Source organism: Polypterus senegalus, chromosome 4 (assembly GCF_016835505.1).
Source record: "Polypterus senegalus isolate Bchr_013 chromosome 4, ASM1683550v1, whole genome shotgun sequence".
NCBI classification, from domain to species: Eukaryota; Metazoa; Chordata; class Cladistia; order Polypteriformes; family Polypteridae; genus Polypterus; species Polypterus senegalus.
The window spans coordinates 68,137,346-68,158,121 of NC_053157.1; the positions used below are offsets into that span (position 1 = coordinate 68,137,346).

Here is a 20,776-nt window from a genome sequence, read left to right on the forward strand (position 1 = left end):
AGCCGACACACTGCTGCGCTTCCGCTTCTCCGCACTGTCCTTTTCTTCCACAATGGCATCAGTCGGCTTCATTAACCTTTACAGCGATCAATATTCATCACCCCACCCTGCTGACAGGTTAAGCCTCTCCGCATCGACATCACCCACCGCCACCACCTACCTACCATTCCGTGCCAGCTGACGACAATCCTGGACTGGCGACAGTCCTTTTCAAAACATTCCGAGATGTGAGAGAAAACGGACAAAAAACAAAAGAAAATAGAGCAATAAATTCAAGGTGAAAAGGCAATGTAAACGAAACCACAAGGGCGCAGCTTGGGACAATGAAAAAAAAAGAAAACGGGGAAGTCGGCTTGCTGAATCACTCCACTTTACCGTCTTGCAACCATGGTGCTGCAAGATGCTGGCTGTACCATTGTGGAGCCTACAAGAGGAGATAGACTGAGGGGTTAGGGAAATTGGTCGCTATGGAAACTGAAAGGAGCACATGACGTCAAAGAGCACGGCGGACTCGCGGTAGGGGAATGAGGGACTTCTGCAGCTTCTGTTGCCGTTGATCCTTCTGCGGCGCGTGCGTGGCGTGGCCGCGCGCCCGTGTTCCGCCCTTGACGCCTGCGCACTACCACCAATGGGACGCGTGCTTCGCATTGCTGTTTCTGCTCTATACCTCTCGTCGTTATACAAACCGCAGACAGGGAAGGGTGATTCTGTGCATAATTGGACGCTGCGCTTTTTTATGAAAGGAGAATGTTGCTGACAATGAAATGATGAGGTAGACCTTCTAAAAATGCAATGTACGTCACCCCACGAGTTCTCGTTTTGTTTTTTGTTTTTTTTTTCTCTGTGTTACATCATGATGAGCAAGTCTATTATTTAAAATCATTTAATTAGCTCACTGTTTAAAGTAAATATTTAAGTCGAATTAATGGGTGGATGTGTCACAGTGTCACATACATGATGATTTTAAGGATGCCCCATTGTTTGTAGTGCTTTGTTTTTAAAATGTGCAAGTTCTTAAGATTTGAGGCCACTGTGCGAGTCCCCACCATAAAGAACTGCAGTCAGTTTGACTGGCAAATCCAACTTTGCCCTGTGGACAGACGTCCAGTTCAGTTTATGTGTAGGCATGTATTAAAATGGACAGGCCTCTCACGTACTGCAGAGGAACACAGTAAGTCCATGCTAGCAAAGCTTTTTTCATTGAATCAATAACAAATACAAGTTAGTCATCAAAATGTATATATTTATCTATTACAAGCTAGCTGACTCACACAGTTAACATCTCTACAGCTCCTTCCATCCCTGGCATAGTAAAAGCTGTACCTCTTTCACAATTCCTTAGACTCCACCGTCTCTGCAATGATGAGGTTGATTTCTGTAATGAAGCACTCATAATGAGGTGTTTCTTCATTGACAGAGGATACACTTCTCGTGTTGTGGGAAAGACCCTCAGTCAAGCCAGGAGTAGCTCTTGTAATATCTACTCTAAAAGGAACTGTCAATAATGAAACCTGCTTCCTGCTGGTCCACCATAACACTCTATATCTCCCACAGGTAATTAATTACATAAAATGTACCAATTTTGTAGACTGATCCTTCCATAGGAGCCTTGTTACCCTAACCCTCCCTTGAATTCCTTTCATCAGTCTCCTAGCCTACAGAAGCATGTTTTCCACAGTTCACTTCATAGAGGAGATCCACATTCCTCACCTGGCACTTTGGGATGTAACCGGAGTCATTGCGTCACATGTAAATATGTCACCAACAATACCCTTATATCTAATCCCACTAGTAATTTCAATATTAAATAACGAGCCGGTAGTCAGTCTGAAAATCTTAATTTCCTATATTTCTTGTAGGAAGTGGACAGCCATGTACATAGGTGAATCAGAGAGATGGCTAGCAGACGGTTTAAGGAAGCATGAGAAACCCTAAAGATTAAAGACCTTACACTGATGTCTCTGGTCTTTCACAGGACTTCAACAGAAGTAAAAAATAAGGAGCTAAACTCATTCTCAATCTGGGATCACTTTTTACTCTGTGTCTTAATGACCTCCTAACTTTTTAATCTTTCCCTTCATTTTCTGTAATGCCAGTTTTTTCATACCTAATGTCACCATCTTCTTTCATCTGCCCTGGTTTTGTTTCCTCACCAATATATGTTACTTGCTTTGTTCTTTTTCATTTGTACACTATATAGCCAAAATGTTTTGTCTTTTACCTTTTTTTGCTTTTTGGCTCAAAAAGAACCTTTAACTTTTTTTCTATTTGAGATGCACTCTGACATACCCCTAAACTAACTCAGTCAGAATTTATACCCTATCATTCTGATGAAGTGTAGTGTCATAGTAATCCCAACTAAAACCAAGCTCTTTAAATTAATCCGAGCTAATAAGTAATTATGTAAAATGTGAAAACATTAAGCATTTTTTGCCAAATCACTTTATATCATGCAAACCTAATGGCAATAACATCCATCCATCCATCCATTGTCTAACCCGCTGAATCCGAATACAGGGTCACGGGGGTCTGCTGGAGCCAATCCCAGCCAACACAGGGCACAAGGCAGGAACCAATCCTGGGCAGGGTGCCAACCCACCGCAGGACACACACACACCAAGCACACACTAGGGCCAATTTTAAAATATACTTTAATGAGGACATTGCATTTCAGCTATAGAAGATGAGCAATACCATTACAGTCCAAGAATATACAAAATAGTCCATCTTAGACAAACAGTGATGTATTTTCTCAGCCTCTTGTCCAGGTTATGGCTGTGGGGGCCATAATCAAACCTGGGTGTAGCCCTAAGCTGTTTACTAACATATACACACTCATTCTGGGTCAATTTAGAGTCTCCAATTAACCTTAAGTTCATATCCCTGGGGTTAGAGAGAAAAAAACTTATATATACATGGAGTATACAAACATTAGACAGGCAGTTTCATGGCCACTCGGTATTTTGTAAGTATGAGGCAGTCGTACATTTTATTTAAAGTTAAATATCTGAAAATCCAAAATATGCATTGTTCTGTAAAAAGACATAAAAAATATGTTGCAAAATGGAGCTACTTAGTAAATCAATATTCCCAAATCTACATATTAAATACAAATGTATAAATTCCTTAATGTTCATCATGCAATAAATTAAGCAAAAAAAGATAACACTCTGTATCTGCATATTTTAAAATGTGCCATGGAAACAGGATATTTGGAATGAGGAGCTGCTGTCTGTATAACATGCACGCATCCAACCGTTTTGCGAACTGTTAATTCCAATTCAGAATCACAAAGGGGTATCCACATACAGTAGCTAGCCTAAAGCCAATGTCACATTGCTCAAGTTTTAGTCATGTGGTATGCCAGACTTGCAGACTGCTTTTGCTGCTCTCTTTGTTATACTGCAGCCCTGCTCACTGTTTTTTGCAACAGCCAATAACATGCTGTCTGCTGGAGCTGGTGCTATATGAAGGTTTAACAACTACAGCAAGTTCAGCCACAATCCGGGTATTTTTTATTCTTTACATTCTGTCATGGTACATAAAACCTGAGACATCAGACACTTAAGCTTATATTCTGTTTGTGAGGCCCAAAACAGATGTGTTTTTTGTTCTTTTTGATGTATTATATGTATTGTATATATGGATGAGCGTTCATTGGTTGTCAGCTCTCATCCACACAGATTCTGGCACTACGACTAAAGACAAAATTAAATCTGTTGAGTTTTTTGAAGCGAGTCACAGGCTAATTGGACTGAGTTGCTGAACATGTCACATTATACTACTAGCTTCACAGGAGCATGCTGTTGATTGCCTCTAATTCCTCTAAGTTTATGTAAACATGACTGAAACTCACTGGACATATCAAACTTACAGAGAAAATACTGACATTCCAGCACAGTCTTACACACCCCTTTTGGTGACAGCCAAAAACATGTGGCCTGGAGGAATCGGTACTGTATGAAGGGTTAACAGGTGCAACCCATTTTTTTCTTTTTTCCATTCTGTCATGGTACATAAAAATATTAGACATCAGACAGACATCCTCTCTTCTGTTCGTGAGGTCCAAAATACTTGCATACCTTATTCCTTGTTGCTGCATTATATGAATTGTACTTCCAGATGTGCATTCATTGGTTGTCAGCTTGAATGCACACAGAACCTGCCCCTATGCCCAAAAACAAAAGCGAGTCGAGGACTAGTTGGACTGAATTGGTGGTCATGTCACATTACGCAGCTAGCCTCATGGGATTGAACCAACTGGGTCTGAATCACTAAGAGTAATAACTAAAATAAAGGCTATGACTGAAAATGGCCTTGTCTATTTGACATGGCCTTTAACTCAACATATCAGTATTGATACCCAGATAATGTGGATCTATGAGCACAGATTGCTTTAATATGACATATCAGTAAGTGGCAAACAATATGGAAATGTTGATCATTAGATATTACTTTGTTTTAGTGATACCTTCTTGAAGCATCAATATATTAAAATGAACTTAAAATCAGTACATTTCAGTTATAACGTTTTCCATTCATTTCATTACAGTTACATAGAACAGGGTCAGCAAATGGTTAGATGTAACATAATGGCATGTGATTGACCTACATTATCCCCTACCTATCCATCTTGTTTTGTTTGTATTTTGTTTGAATTTATGCTGTCTTAATAATGACATTACATATAAATACACTGGTATTTTAGAGATACTTTAAAACTAAGTGAAGTTCTTTGGATTATCTGCAAATACTGGTGACGATTATATCAATAAAATGAAAACTATATGTAAGTTCAGCAAGAATGAGATACCTTACCCTTGCAAAACAACCAAACAGACACCACAATGTGCAATGACTGTGATATGCAATAGGCAGTAGATAGACTCAGTCAACAGTAAGAGAACACTTTGGCAAATGATTTTCTGAAGGCTAAAAATCAAATTAAATGCTTTGGGAGATTTCATCAGTTGACACATACACTCACTCAGCATAGTGTAAAGCCCATTTCTTGAAAATATGTTGTCAGAATTTAAGACAGAATATAAGGTGCTGCTCACAGTCACTTAACTGACTCTGTCTTGCAAAATGCAGTATGTATGAAGAGGTAAAGATCGCTGTGTGTTTAGAGCTTAACAAAATGGAGAGTATCACTCTCGCTACAGAAGTATGGACGTCTTGTGCTGCAGATGATGAGGTGTTGGAGATTGCACATACTTAGTGATGATCTGCTTCATATTGCAGACTAATACCATGGTGTGCAGACACACAGCATAAACCTTATGTGACAGCTTTTCAGAGATGGAAAATAAAAGAGAAGTCCTACGTCATGACCCACTTCCTATTTATGTCACAAGCGAATTGCATAATATTAAAAATGCCTTGCCTCTGTTACAATGTCAAAACTACTCAATAGGTTTTAGAGCTTTTTAAATTGAAAATTGAAGATTGAAATCAATCATGAGGAAAGTTTCCCAATCACTGATGCATGAAATCAGCATTGATGTCACTTACATAGTCCCCAATTACTGGGCCAACAATCACCATCATCATCACTTTTATTTTACTTATCCTAATCATGTAAATATAAATAAATCCTACTCAACTAGTACTCTTATTAATCTTCTCCCTTTTAAAGTGATCTTCTCAGTAGATTCCACGTACAGCTAGATGGTTTAGACCTAAGACACACTCCTTCACCTTGAGAATTTTTCAGGTCAATGAATTATTTACAGCATATTTTCCTGAAGTCACTTGAGGCCAAGGCTAAAATTCATGCTTCTTTGGCCTCATACCACCCAAATATATACTGTTGGTTTTATTGTTCATGTGCAAATGTTAACGTACATACATTACTTCACCGACATGTTTCATTAGCTACTGTTCTGAATGGCCAGCTAGCTGGTCTGCAGTAGCCATTATCAAAATCTACTTAACTCAATATTGACAGATCCACGCCACACAACTGTGCCATCAGATGTAGCCACTCACTCTGCATGGCCCTCTAACAGCAGCCTTACTTAATGAGACAAAAACTGAGCCACAAGGACAAAGAGCAGATATCCCATCACAATCAGGAGGCACTGTTCTCAATGTGTATATGCAAAATTGAGCAATGTTAAACGCTATAGCCTACAGAGTCATTATGAGGAGGTAATAAAAAATAAATGATATTAATCATTAAAATCTGAAATAGAAAAATATAAATATAATATTTTATTGTATTATAGTATATATATACTGTATAATATATAAACAATACAAAAACAGCAGAAGAGAAAGAAAGAGGTGTGCAAGGGTATCAGAAACAGTCAAAGGCAAAACATTAAATAACTAGATCTTGTAGCAGAATTGACTAAAGAGTGAATGCGAAGAGCTCTAGCAAAACGTTCTCTTTTGTTTTCCTTGTATCTTCTGACACGTGATTGCACCAAAGTTAAAATTACCCAGTAACTGATACAGAAGAAAGGGTAGAGCCCAGGACACTTCCTGATACTTGCTGGCATATCAAAGTGGTGTGGCATCTTCTAATCATTTACAAATTAATATATTTAACACTATGTTTTGTTACTTTACTCTGTCTTTCATTTGAAGTACTCTATACTTGTAAATGTTTATAGTGCTCTGGGTTCATAAATGGGTGTGCTGGATTCAAAAATAAAGTAAAATGGAATAATCCTTTTGTATTTTGAAGCTGCCTTTTCCATTACTGGGTTACAGGAAACTTGAGCGTGTCCATTTTATAAATAGAATAACAGCACAATATTCTTTTTGAGCGTGCATTACCTTACCAAATTCAAAATTTCAGGCATTTTCTTACCTTGAAAAGTTTCAGTGGGCAACAGGAAACCTCAGCTGTCAGTATGTTGTAGATTGATCATCTCAGTAACAGAAAGAGGGAAATAATGACTGCATTTTTATGTATAAATAGAATGCCAAGATTTCCACGCATCTAAGCCAAGTCATATGGAATACCAGTTGTGCCAAATTTAATAAATAAGAAAGTAATTATGAAATAGTCACATGATAAAGTGCAGCAATATACTGTATATAAATGAGTCATTAAATTTTGAACAAACACAATTAAATAAAAGCCCTCTAATTATTATCAAATTCAATTTCATCATGTTATTTTAATTCAGTAATGTAATAACGAAAATTTAATTATTGGCCTTTTTTTAAAGACTATTTTCAGCAACACATTTCCAAATAGCTCCTTTAAATGCAATTGCTATTTATTTAAGAATGCTTCTTTTCATGATGATTTCACCACCTGTCAATGAAAAACAAGGAGTGGAGTGAAGCAAGGTCATTGACGGATCATGTATTCAGTCCCATTCTGCATCCTGGACTTTGTATTGCATGCCTACGAGCTATATTGTTTGTCTACTGCTCAGTTGCCCCATGTTCAGGATTATTTCTTGCTTGTCAGTGTGGTTCAGAGTCGCACTTAATTGCCTTCTGCGATTTGCTTAATGGTCAGAAAATGCCTCTGCTCTTCTTTTTATTACTGCCATTATTGTCATTATCCTTTGGTTTCATGATCACTTTGCTGTAAACACATGACCATAGGTCACTTTACTATCCTTTATTTACGTGTAATAAAGTTCAGGGTTCGATAATTAATAAACACAATCCTTACAACTGATTATGAATTCTGAATTCATATGTATCAGGTCCTGATAATCAATAGATGGGCTTGCAGGGACTGTAGACTTATTGCAATAAACGTTTCTGGCCACCTGGTTGGCCTTACTTAAAAATTTAATTGTATTTCTAGAATATATCAGGCAATGTTCAGGATTACTTCTTGCTTGTCTGTGTGCTTGTGCACCTTCTCTTCTTATTCTTTCTTGTTATTATTCACTTAATTGCCTTCTGTGCATGATGCTCAGCAGTCGTCTCTGCTCTTCTTTTTCTTTCTGCCATTATGTTGATTATCACTTTGTTTTTAAAATACTTTGCTGTAAACGCACAGCCACAGTTCATGGTCACCAGTTTGTCACTACCTAAAATTTTTAGAATTTCTAGAATGGATCACATCATAAGCTTTCGATTAAGACCAAGATCAACAATGACAACAACAACAACATTTACTTATATAGCACATTTTCTTACAATGTAGCTCAACGTGCTTTACAAGATGTCAAAGAGAAAGTTACAAGAAAAGAAAAAACAAATAAGATTAGGTAAGAATATGAATAAATAACAAAGACAAAATCATTAAATTTATATGATCTTATAAAATATAGATATGTATTTAATAGAAGGGCAGCATCCTTATATATAATATCACAATGCAAGTCTCTAAATTTGATTCAAGTGTTAAGGTTCTAGCCCCATTAGTTCATGACTAATAGCATGAGTTTGTTGGAGCAAGTCATGTTGTAGACTTTACCATTTTATATACTGGGGGCTCTGCCCCCTGCTCACTTTGCTCGCTAACCCTTGTGCGGGCACTGCACGCTACCCACTTCGTAGCTCTGCCGCTCACGTATGGGGAAGTGGACGTACAACTTAAACAGATTGTTATTTTCTTGGGAATTGTTACACATGCATAATAGACTTAACTATTTTACATTACAGCAAGTAATTAACCATAGTAAAAAACAGTAAAATATAATAAATTGAAAGAAAATTATGTTTTTATGTTGCGTTAGAGGTATTCGTTGCATTATACGTTTTTGTTCTGTTTTGCTTTGAAATGAACATGCAAATAACTTTTAAACTTACACTTTTACTGTAAAACTTCAGTAAAAACAATATTTAAAATTATCTTTTCATCAATATCACTTTGAATTTTGATTCTGTGTTTGGAGTTACATCGTGACAACGCAACATATAACTGTCCGTTAGTGAATATCGTTTCTTTCTCTCTAATAAATAAACCAACTTTTTCAAATGTTTGTCCCTGTGATTTGTTAATTGTGATTGCAAAAGCTCTTCTAACGGGAAACGTTTTAATACAAATGGCATATCAAGATCTCCTTTGGTGTCTAATGTTATCCACAGAAGATGTACTACATTACCTTTCTTGTCGCTTGTTAAAATGTTACTTGTTAGAATTGTTCGACCAATTTTGAATACAACTAATCTTGTCCTATTGCATAGCCCATCACTCATACATTAATTATGCAATAACATTACGATACATCCTTCAATCAACAGTAATTCAGCCGGTGGAAGACTGGACGGTGTTAACAGTAGTAAATATTCTACGGGATATTGTAAGTTGATGTTTTCCTCTTCTGCACAATCACCATCAACTGTTTCAGCATAGTCGGTTGATACACATTTAACCAATTTGCCGTGTAAAGGATCGACAATTTTCATGTTAATTTGTCTGAGTTTATTGTTTCTCTGTGCTCGGATTTCCTGTGTACTCATTTGTCCTGTTGATAACCCTTCAGGATGAAATTCTTCATTAAGATTTGAACATAATAAGTCTTCTTTTATTGGAAGCTTAAGTGAGGAAACATAAAAATTTATAAGAGCTGCAACCTCAGGACCTATGTCTGACAAAAGCATTCACACGAATGATAGGTGAGAGGACCATGGGTGTGGGCCGTTAAACATAAATGGTTGAGAAGAGGGCGGGACTTGAAAAAAATCTCTTGGCAATAGTCTTGTCTCATCTCAAGATTTTCTTTTATAATAGAGGGACGTAGATTAAACAATACCTCACTTCATGATGATTTCAACATTTGACAATCAAAAACAATAAGCAGGCTGAAACAAGTCAATTTGTTGACTGTATATTCAGACCCAAGGAACAGAACCTTGATTCCTAGCACATAACATGAATATTTTTGGCTCCACTGGTTCAAGTTGAAGCATGGAAAAGTAGCATTTGGCACAGCACTGAGAGAAAAGTCCATTTCTGAACTTTTCAGAGAGCAGCCAAAGCATTCGGAAGACATGCCTGAAAGTCAGCCTTATTTCAGGCAAAATAAAATAAATAAATATGCAAATAAATAAATGCATTGTGAAACATGACAATAAGTACATAATAGCAAAATGATATGTAAGCCTAAATAATTGTGTCATGAAATATGTGTTTTGGTGCTTATTTATTAAATACTTATTTAATACTTCTTTATTTCAGTGACACTGAATGCAACATGTAATCTATATTAGTAAAAGGCAAAGCCCTCACTCACTCACTCACTCACTCACTCACTCACTCACTCATCACTAATTCTCCAAGTTCCCGTGTAGGTAGAAGGCTGAAATTTGGCAGGCTCATTCCTTACAGCTTACTTACAAAAGTTGGGCAGGTTTCATTTCGAAATTCTACGCGTAATGGTCATAACTGGAACCTATTTTTTCCATATACTGTAATGGACGTTAGCCCGATGGCCATGGGGGGGCGGAGCTGCGTGTGACATCATCACGACTCCCACGTAATCACGTGAACTGACTATGACCGCAGTACATAGAAAAGAAGGAAGAGCGCTGAAGAAAAACGCAGAATACTTTATTCGCGAGATACAACTTTAATGAGAAGACACGAGGTATAAACGAGACTTTGGATCACTTTGTAATGGAGTTAAAATTGCTGTAGCAAGAAACTTTTAAGTGCCAGGTCTTAGCTAACATTAAATAATGCTGTGGACATCGCGAGATCGCACGAGATAGCACAGGCACAACTCAGAAGCTTCGATGCAGTACGCAGAGAAAGCAAGACCTCTAAAGAGCGCGGAGAGTTTTGCTCTCATGAACGTGTCTGCAAAAAGTGGAGTTTCCTGCACTGCAAAAATACTACAAAAGTCGGGTAGCCGGCGCATGCATAGCTGTGCCGGCCTTTGAGACGCTGGCTGCGCTTCTGCCTTAAGTGAAAGTAAACACTATTAATTTTTTTCCCCCTTCCCATGAGCTATAGCACAGATAACTGTAAACATGGGAACCCATTTCTAGACCGCAGCAAACTAATATTGAGGCGCTTCGTACTTTCTTTTACACGTATATGATTATGAGATCATCAGGTCGGATTATGAAGACACGCACAGGAGTGGAGGACCGACAGTGCCATCCCGGACAGTTAATGGCAGGGCTGTCTCTCCAGTCTACACGAGACCCACCGCGACGCTCATATCGTCAGCGAAGACCTCTCTCTACACTATATTAAAGATAAAGGCAAGTTTCCTTTCTTTACACCTTTTTTCCTTTTATCCCCAACCAAAGCCTTTCTCTCTTAACACTGCAGAGGACACAAAAATGATTTTCTTTTAATTGCTGGTAATGCCGGTAAGGCACATGTCTCTCCAGTCTACACGAGACCCACCACGACGCTCATATCGTCAGCGAAGACCTCTCTCTACACTATATTAAAGAAAAAGGCAAGTTTCCTTTCTTTACACCTTTTTTCCTTTTATCCCCAACCAAACCCTTTCTCACTTAACACTGCAGAGGACACAAAAATGATTTTCCTTTAATTGCTGGTAATGCCAGTAAGGCACATTACCACAGGCAGAAATTTGGACATTCACATAGAAAATGTAATTTCTATACCACAGCCATCGTGTAGCGCCTTTCAAAAGGGATAAACTACCAAGAGATGATCCATATACATTTTAGCTGCTGTTAGTACTACTTACCTGTTCTGTTACACCGTCTTTAAAATGTAGCTTACCTGAAACCACTCCACTGGTGCTCAGTGTATCTTTACTTCTTAAAACGTTAATGTTTTACTGTTTAATAGCTTATAGACTACATTTTATTTTTTTCCCTTGCACTCAGTGACCAAAGCTATACACACACATATAGACACATACATATATATATATACACATATATATACCTGTGTGTATATATGTATGTATGTGTATATATACTGTATATATATATACACACACACACACCTATCTACATTATATATACACACACATACATACATACATACATACACACACACACACATATATATAATTTGTGTGTGTGTATGTATGTATGTTGTGTATATATGATGTAGATAGGTATATATATATATATATATATGTGTGTTTATATATATATATATATATATATATGTAGACTCAAACCGATTATAACAGCAGCAATCCAAGCTGTGAGAAAACACTAAAAAGGAGGCGTGTCAGACATCGTGGTACATTTTCTGATGCAGCTAGACGAAAACCATTTCGTGACACTGCGGCCAAATACACAAAACAATTACTTTGACAATCATGTTACGTTATTTTCAAAATGTTTCCTTTTCTTTACTTCTTTAACACACTACTTCTTCGCTGTGAAGCGCGGGTATTTTGCTAGTCTATACTAATAAATGGCAAAGCCCTCACTGACTGACTGACTGCCTATCTGACTCACTGACTGACTCACTCATCAGTAATTCTCCTACTTCCCATGTAGGTAGAAGGCTGAAATTTGGCAGGCTCATTCCTTACAGCTTACCTACAAAAAGTAAGCAGGTTTTATTTTGAAATTCTACGCGTAATGGTCATAACTGAATCCTACTTGCGTACATATATACGGCCATAGCCTGCAGCTCGGTCACCGTGTGAGGCGGAGTTGCGTCCCCCATCACCACGCCTCCCACGTAGTTGGCTGCCTGCCTATATTGCGTCCCCCATACCCATGCCTCCCACGTAATTGAGTGCCTGCCCATATAAGGCCGTCCATCAACAGCAATCCAATAGACACGCTGCTGCTAAATATTCACAGGCAAATCAAAAAGTTAATACTGGGAATGCCTGTTAAACATCTTAGATTCACGAGTAGCGATTTGGGTGGTGAGATGTCTATCGAGGTGATCACTGTAATATTTATATGTCATTGAAATGTATTATTATTAGGCATGGTTTAGGCACCTATGTCACCAGGAAGGCACCAGAAAAAGGGACCTCAAGGTTACTATTATGGAAGTTAATTTAGAGCACGGATGCTGTGAATGTAAGAGCTGTAATAAATAAAGTTCCCCTGCATACTTTAAAAGAAAGTCTCGCAATCATTTCATTTTTCACAATTTGCACACCACGAATTGACAGGGATACTCTTAACCTGCTGGGAGAATGGAAAAAGTTCCAACAGCACGTGAAGCTGATGTTTTCTGGCCCGCTAAAAGGCAAAGACAAAAGTGAAAAATGCAGCTACCTGCTCCTGTGGACTGGGGAAAAAGGAAGAGACATTTTTAACACACAGACTCTCACCCAGGAGGAAGCCAAGGTACTGAAAACTTATTATGACCGTTTTGAGGCATTTGTCATGCCTAAGACAAATACGATATTCGCAAGATACAAGTTTAATGAGAAGACGCAGGATATAAACGAGACTTTTGATCACTTTGTAACGGAGTTAAAATTGCTGGTGAAGGACTGTGCTTATGCAAACGAAGATGAGATGGTCAGGGATAGACTAGTGTTTGGCACAAACTCAGTGAAAGTGCAAGAGAAACTTTTAAGTGCCGGGTCTTAGCTAACATTAAAAAAAGCCGTGGACATCGCAAGATCGCACGAGATAGCACAAACACAGCTGAGAACCTTTGATTCATGTACTCCGAGCATCTCACGTGAACTGATTGTGAACGAAGTACACAGACAACAAGCAAGAGCTCCAAAGAGCGCTGAACAAAAAACGCATTACACATTTGAGAAGGCAGCAAAAGAATATGAAGCGAGTGATGCATACAAGCATATTCATAAGTGCAGCGACTGCAGAAACAAACCACACGGTAGAAAAAGTCAATGTCCAACTAAAGGAAGACAGTGTAAAAAATGTGGTAAATTGAACCACTTTGCTAAAGTTTGCAGGACTGGGAAAGGTAAACCCGTGCATGCAGTGTGTGATGTCTCAGATAAAGAGGAAGACGAGCTGTTTATTGATGCAGTTAGAAAGGAGCAACCCTCTGAAGCTGAACAAGCCTTTGTAGACATATCAATAGGAAAGCAAAGTGTAAAGCTTAAGTTTAAATTAAGTTCATAGACACGCTGCCGCTAAATATTCGCAGGCAAATCCACAACTTAATACCGGGAATGCCCATTTAAACATCTTAGATTCACGAGTACCGATTTGGGTAGTGATCACTTCGATGAATGAAACCTGTTATCTTTACAACGGTTGACAAACACGGAATGTAACTTCAATACAACACATCCTCCAAATACGAACCTGATTGAAGGAAATAATGATAATTATTATTTTGCTAGTTAGCAATAAAATGAAAACTGTCAATTTTACCTGTCAAATATGAGTGGTTGAGCTCTAGTGAATACTGGGTTTTGGTTGGTGTATCATAACCATTAAACTTTTGACTGCGCAAACGTGTGGCAGATATGAATACAGGATAACATAGCCAGAATGCACAAAGTGACTACTTTATTTTGAGAAGCTTCAAATTCATCATTAGAAGTCTGCATCAAGCCCTTTGATGACTGAAGACTTCCATGCACTCTAATGATGATTCACCTATCCAAACAAAGCACTCTCTATAGCCCACCTTCTCAGTTTTGATGGATGAAAATATCAGGTTTCATTTTATTGCATATTACATGTTTAATGTGGTGTCATTGAAGTAAATAACTGAAGAAATAATTATATAAATCCGTAAAAAAATAAGCAACAAGATATTTATTGAAAAGTGTCTTTATTTATGCTCACATATCATGGTGTTTTTCTTATTTATTTCTTGTCACATTTCACTATTCATTTATTTACCTATTTATTTATTTTGTACAAAATATTCCTCCATAACCAAAGCATTGCGAAGCCCAAGTTTCTGATGAATTATCAACCAGTAAGAAAAGGTTCAGTCTGTTGGTATTGATTGACAAGTTATTACACCATTATTCTAAAGTATGTAGTGCTGGCATTAAAAGAGCCATTTGGACAAGAGCCATACAGAAAAGTCCCTTTGCTAAATAAAAACAAGTAAGGGCATTGGCAAATAAAGCCTGCAATAATTAAATTTAATGTATCTATATTATTAAAACAAAATGATGACATAGTATTTCATAACATTTAGATTGCCATGATTTAATTATGTGCTTTTTTCAGAATTTAAAGACTCATTTATACATTGTACTGCATTTTTCCATGTGTTTATTTATTTCACGATTGCCTTTTAATTATTTAATTTGGCAGAAATGTTATTCAATAAAGTTGTACATCAATGTAAACTAATATACAATTGGAGTGCAGGAGGTTATTGTCATAAAGTTGGCTATACCTTTATAAAGAGAGAGATACATTAACTACCTGAAGCTATTTTGAAGAACACTTTCCTGTCTACTAATATTACTCTACAGTACTACTATCTTAGCCCACCACAGCATGCCCACCAGACTGTAGGAAGTCTGGTTTGAAGAGGACAGTTCAAGACTAGCATAAAGTGTAAATAAAATAGCCTCCATTATAAAGCAAAAGAGAATTTTTTTGTCAAGCAGAGTCATATTTTATTTGGATGGAATATTCTAAAACAGATGCTTGTCAACTAGCTGCACACACATGCTGAACCATAAGAGTGATCTAAACTGTGTGCATTTTAAACCAGATGCCATCATATACAGCCAGATGTTTTTTGCAAATTGATTTAAGAGCACAGTTTAGTTTTGTAAAAAGAACTAAGGAAATTCAAATTAAAAAAAAAAATACTATGTTGGATTTTTTAATGTGGTTTATGCTCTTTTAGTTTAATAGAATGCCTTGTTTCCTGGTGTCTGACCCTGCCTCCCAAGTACATGAGGATACCTGTTTACTTTCATGCTGGTTTTTAAGCATATCTGTTTGGAGACCTTCTGTACTATAAAAGGTGGGCTGACTGGCAATAAAATGTATAATGGTTTAACAGTATAGCTGTGCATTTGCCACATGCAATCAGGTGCACTGGGGGGCAGGAAACAGCATATGCTGTTAAGAGTTCTGAGTTGTCATCATCCAGAGACAGATGGTTTTTAACAGTCCCCCAGGGACATGACCAGGATCTGCTTTGAAAAGATAAACTAATAATGACTTGAATTGTTTGGATATAGAAATGGTTTAGCTTAACAGAGATCAGAAAGCAATCCTAGTAGTAATTTAAGTGGATATTTACAAGAATTCTGTGATGGACATATGCTATGTCCACACTTGGTTCCTGTTGTGTACTCGATACAGCCAGGATAGTCTCTATTTCCCACAACCCTGAGCTGAGAAAGAGGTTTTGAAAGACCAATGGAAGTATGTTTGCAAGAGTCTAGATGTTGTAAAATATAAAAAAAATTTTTAATTTTTGTTTCTCCTAACAAAATATTCTTTCCATTTTCTTCTTACAGTATATGTGCATGTATTGTATTGTATACACTTCTCTAGGAAACCTTTCAAAGGAGTGTTTTTAAGGGGAAATACCACACATATATCTTTGTTCATTTTTCAAACCCTCTGGTTCCATTTGAAGATTGTAGGAGGCCACAGCCTGTGTCAAGTGGTGGAGCACAACACAGGAAGCAGCCATAGACAAGACACCAATCCATCAGGGTATGTTCACATGCATCTCCAGCAAATCAATTTGAGAGACACCAGCCAAACTTCAAACTAACCCACTCGTGTTTAAGGTGACGTTGGAAAATGTCAGTTCCTAAAAAAACATGGACTCCAACAAATATACAAACTCCACATACATTTAGATAGAGACAGGACCAACATTCAAACCTGAGTTCATGGAATCATGAAACAGCACTGCTAAACACTGAAGTAATATTATAAGAATGCCAAATCTGACAGCAGATAGAGGAAACAGTGTAGCGATTCTGAGGCTTTAAAAATTAGTATTTGTATATTTTTATGTTTTGAACATTTTGACATTGGTAATGTAAATTTTCTTTTTTGATGGTCTTTGTATCTGTTGCAAATTGGGACAGTGTGTTATAATTTTTTTCCATTCCCCTGTTCTAAATCATATAAAGCCAGGCATACGCTGAATGATTTTTAAGCACGATTTGAAGTGGCTGACTAATTTTATGCATCAGTCAGAAGTTTGATTGGTGTTGTGATGCCCAATTGCATCTTATTCTTGCACTGTCACAGCAGAAATTTCAGTCTGCTCTCTTGTAGTGGAATCAGTCTAAAGAGATGATCATCTGATATCACCATCAAATTTCCTGAAATTCAGTGTACTGTGACAGCAGTTAGTGTGCATTGTACATTGGGTGTTGCCTTTGTTATTTCAAAAAGCTAGCTATCATATTGCAACACATATACACCTTAATAAATGGATGAGTGTCTCTGTGTTTTTCTGTGTGTCCATCAGGTTGCTGTATCTCTGTCACTCCAATAGACAGCACATCACAAATATTTTTAGTAATAAAATGCATTGCATTTGTCATTCTAATAGATGGCACATCACAAACATTAACCCTGCTTTTATGAATCCCATACTAAATGGCATATAGCAGAGACATATGCATTGCATGGTGCACTAGCAAATGTTAATGCTTAGGTCTATGTTAATTGCTTAGATTTCAACCATTGTGAACACAGCTGATACAACTACAAATGGCCAATAGCAGAAGTATTTTAGGAAACATTTACTGGAAGAACCCAAAACAGACATACAATGGTAAATTACACAGATTATTAATCTCTATAAATAGGCAGACTTAGTTGTCCACACCATCCCAACCATTGGCTTGTCCTGTTTTCCTTTTTCTGTTCTGTTCAGCAATTACATCATTACAGTAATTGTGCACAGCACTGTATAGTACTATCACTGTAAAATGTGCTGTGGAAACAAAATATACAGGGTGACACAGAAAAAGATTACCGGATTTGCCCGTTTGTGATTTTTTCTTGTGGGGCTACCTTAAGAGTCGGGTCTACATGACTCGGCCAAGAACGCTAAATGAATTGAAACAAAGAATTCAAGACGAAATTTGTGGTATCCCAGCTGAGATGTTGCAGTGATCAATGGGGAACCTCAACAGCAGATATGTACAGGAGGATGCCATCTACAGAACGTAATTTTCAGACATTGATAATTTGGATTACTGTCTCTTAAAAGGCAAGTTGTAGTAGTTCAATTGCTGTCAATAAAATTTTTTTGTTGGATTTCTTCTATTTTTATTGGGTTTTTCAAAAGTTCTTGTTTTCCTGTGTCAACCTGTACATTATAGTAATATGGAATAAAATCACAGTGCTACATATAGAATGTTCAATCCAACGTATTGGGCTTCTTCAGGCTACAGACATCAACCTCACATCTTATATTCTACCTTACAGTACCACAGGGTGAAATCATTTATATCGTAGCCTCTTCCACATTCATCTACTATGATGTCATCTCTAGCTGCATGCATAACAGCTAGCAAAGATTTGTCCTCGTGGCTGATTATCATATACTTTCCAAATCCATGCGGAAAAGAATTCCTCAATCAGTTTCAGGAATAGAATGTATGGTGGTAGGAATTCCATCAGCACCCTTGAGTGGGTGCCAATATGTTCTCAGATGATGCTAGGGTAGTGGAAGCTAACATTACCCCAGATAATGACAAAATTTGGCAAATTATGCCTCTCCAAGCTCCTTTCATTCTAGGGTTGACGTCTCTGTAGAGAGTGTCTAAAAAAATAGGAATATGTGTACTCACTTGATGATTAGATATTACTGCACACATTGTAATATTCGTCCCATGCTGACCTGGCATATCCAGTATAACTTGATGGTTCATGATGTTTCTGCCATGTTTCCTACATTTAGCCAGATTAAACCCAGCCTCATCCACAAACATAAGCGTGTGGAATATAACTTCCTTCCAGGTGCATTATTCTCTAGAATATACAGCAATCAAAAAATAGTTTTACTGCAAAATCGTTTAGTTACATATAGCAAAGTAAACAAAAGAAAGAATATAGCCCATATTTGTGTTTTAGCTATACATATTGTTACTGCAGCTCCTTCACTTTGTCACAGTTCCTTTCAAATGATACAATGTAGAGTTGCTTCATTGTTAGCCAATGTCTCTCCAACACTCTAGAAATTGTTCTGAGGCTAATGGAGTTCTCAAAAAAGTTATCATCCTCCAGAATTGCACTTTGGATCACTTAAACTCTGATAGCATTATTTTCTGTAACTATGTTGCAGATTTGTTGATCTTGCTGAGGTGTCAAAAGGCCACTTCTGCCACCAGCATGAGATTGTCATTGTATCCTACATATTGGAATCCACAAAGTGAACAAATTGCCTGTGCTCTACTGTGTGCCTCTTGTCTTGCATTACATTACTGTAACTGCCAGTTTCTATATTGCTGTTACTGGAATAGCATGAAGAACTACAGTATTAAATTACACTGTAACAATCACGTTGTTCCTGCAGAATGTTTGAATGATGGAAGACACTGTAGACCAGCTTATGTTAGGCTGTACCTGACAACCACCCTCTTCCATTGTCAGGTTAACGAAATTGTCCTCAAGTGTATTCCATCTGGGACAGCTCTGTTCCTTTGTACTCTTCTGCATTTTCCTCTGTTTTGCTGTTTTGTCCTCATACCACCATCACATATCCTTACTCCTCTTCAGACTCCATGAACAGGTTGTTGCCTAAGTTCAACGTTTGTCTGAGTTGATTCCTCCATGTTCAGTAAGTATACAAATTTAGCCGCACTCAACCTCCGTAGATCTGTTTGACAACACTCATGCTCATGAATCCCACATTAACAGTTTCCAAGTTTCTGGATATTTTCTCACAAACGCTGTGCATGACATATTTCAAAATCTATTTAGGGAAAACTACTCATGAGCTTGTTTTTTTTTTTGACTTGATTTTCGGAATTCATGTTGGGCATCGGAGATAAGGTTTTCTTTTGGTGCCCTGTGTTTTTGACCTGTATTTTACTGGTTATCATTTTCTCATGCTGTTTAGTTTGCCTTTTTGCTTCCCACTGCACTGTCAAATTGTGGCAATCCTGACAGGAGATGAGAACAGCATTGACTCCATGGCACGAAAAGTTAGCAGACTTAGCTGGTGGACCGTTATTCAAAGAAGCAGCTATAGCAGCAGTTCTGGGGAGAGATTATAAAAAGGAAAACCTGCAGCAACCATGCTGACTTAATTTTATAGTGATATAGTGAGCATTTCTTCTAAAGATAGCAATCTAACTAAAAGAACAACAAAATGCACAAAGAGCCACCGGGTCACCACAGGCTAGAACTGTGTTTTGATACAATGTGTTGTTCACCTTGTATAAGTGTGGCATCCATTTGGTTTGGTATTGATTTTTTCATTTTTTGTCCTCATTGTTACAGGATGCAGGAATTTTGAGGTATGGCATTCAAATTAACTTGTTTCTTCATTGGAACAACTGTGCGGTACCTAAATTTGCAATCTGAGCCTAGCCACCAGATATTAGTTTCATCTAAACTGTCATGGTTTAGGCTGAATATTGATGTTTTATAGCTAGAGAAGCCATATTGTGTACCGTTCTCAGGGTCACGTCCCACCTAGGGGCGTGATCTCTGGGGTCATGACCTTAATTTAATCAGTAGATTGCATGAAAGGTCAGCCATTTGCTCTGTGTTTTATCTGATAAAATCCTTATTTTAATTTACACATATTGTGTATTTACTCTTCTTGTCTAGTCTGTTATTTGACCTTGATTTTTGCCTCTTGTCTGGGTTTTGGTCATTTCGTTTTTTTTTTATTTTCTTGATTTGCCTTTTGCCTACTTCTCCCAGTCTACTCATGAAATTAGTTATCTGTTTTCCTGCTGAGTCAGGACATAAACTCTAATGCAAGCCTGTTGTGCTTTTAAAATATCAGTATGTTTATATTGACATCACACATGCAAAGTTATCA

The 20,776-nt window shown here is 37.5% G+C and overlaps 1 protein-coding gene and 1 long non-coding RNA gene across 8 annotated transcripts in view; one reads left to right on the top strand and one right to left on the bottom strand.

Annotated features, from left to right (window-relative positions):
• mapk10 (mitogen-activated protein kinase 10) overlaps nt 1-354 on the bottom strand; it is a 386,723-nt gene extending 386,369 nt beyond the window's left edge. For 3 of the 7 annotated variants that reach the window (XM_039750811.1, XM_039750810.1, XM_039750807.1), the window contains exon 1: nt 165-226. In XM_039750811.1, the coding sequence (XP_039606745.1) occupies nt 165-167 (3 nt within the window). In that variant the 5' untranslated portion in view covers nt 168-226. Of the gene's footprint in view, nt 1-160 lie in introns of all 7 variants that reach the window. The other 4 variants (XM_039750813.1, XM_039750806.1, XM_039750809.1 and 1 more) reach the window with 4 other exon arrangements.
• A 1,109-nt stretch (nt 355-1,463) lies between these two features.
• LOC120528574 lies at nt 1,464-1,928 on the top strand. The gene is made up of 3 exons (XR_005633548.1): nt 1,464-1,554; nt 1,647-1,749; nt 1,860-1,928. It is a non-coding gene; the product is annotated as an uncharacterized LOC120528574 (long non-coding RNA).
• Nucleotides 1,929-20,776: the final 18,848 nt, after the last annotated feature.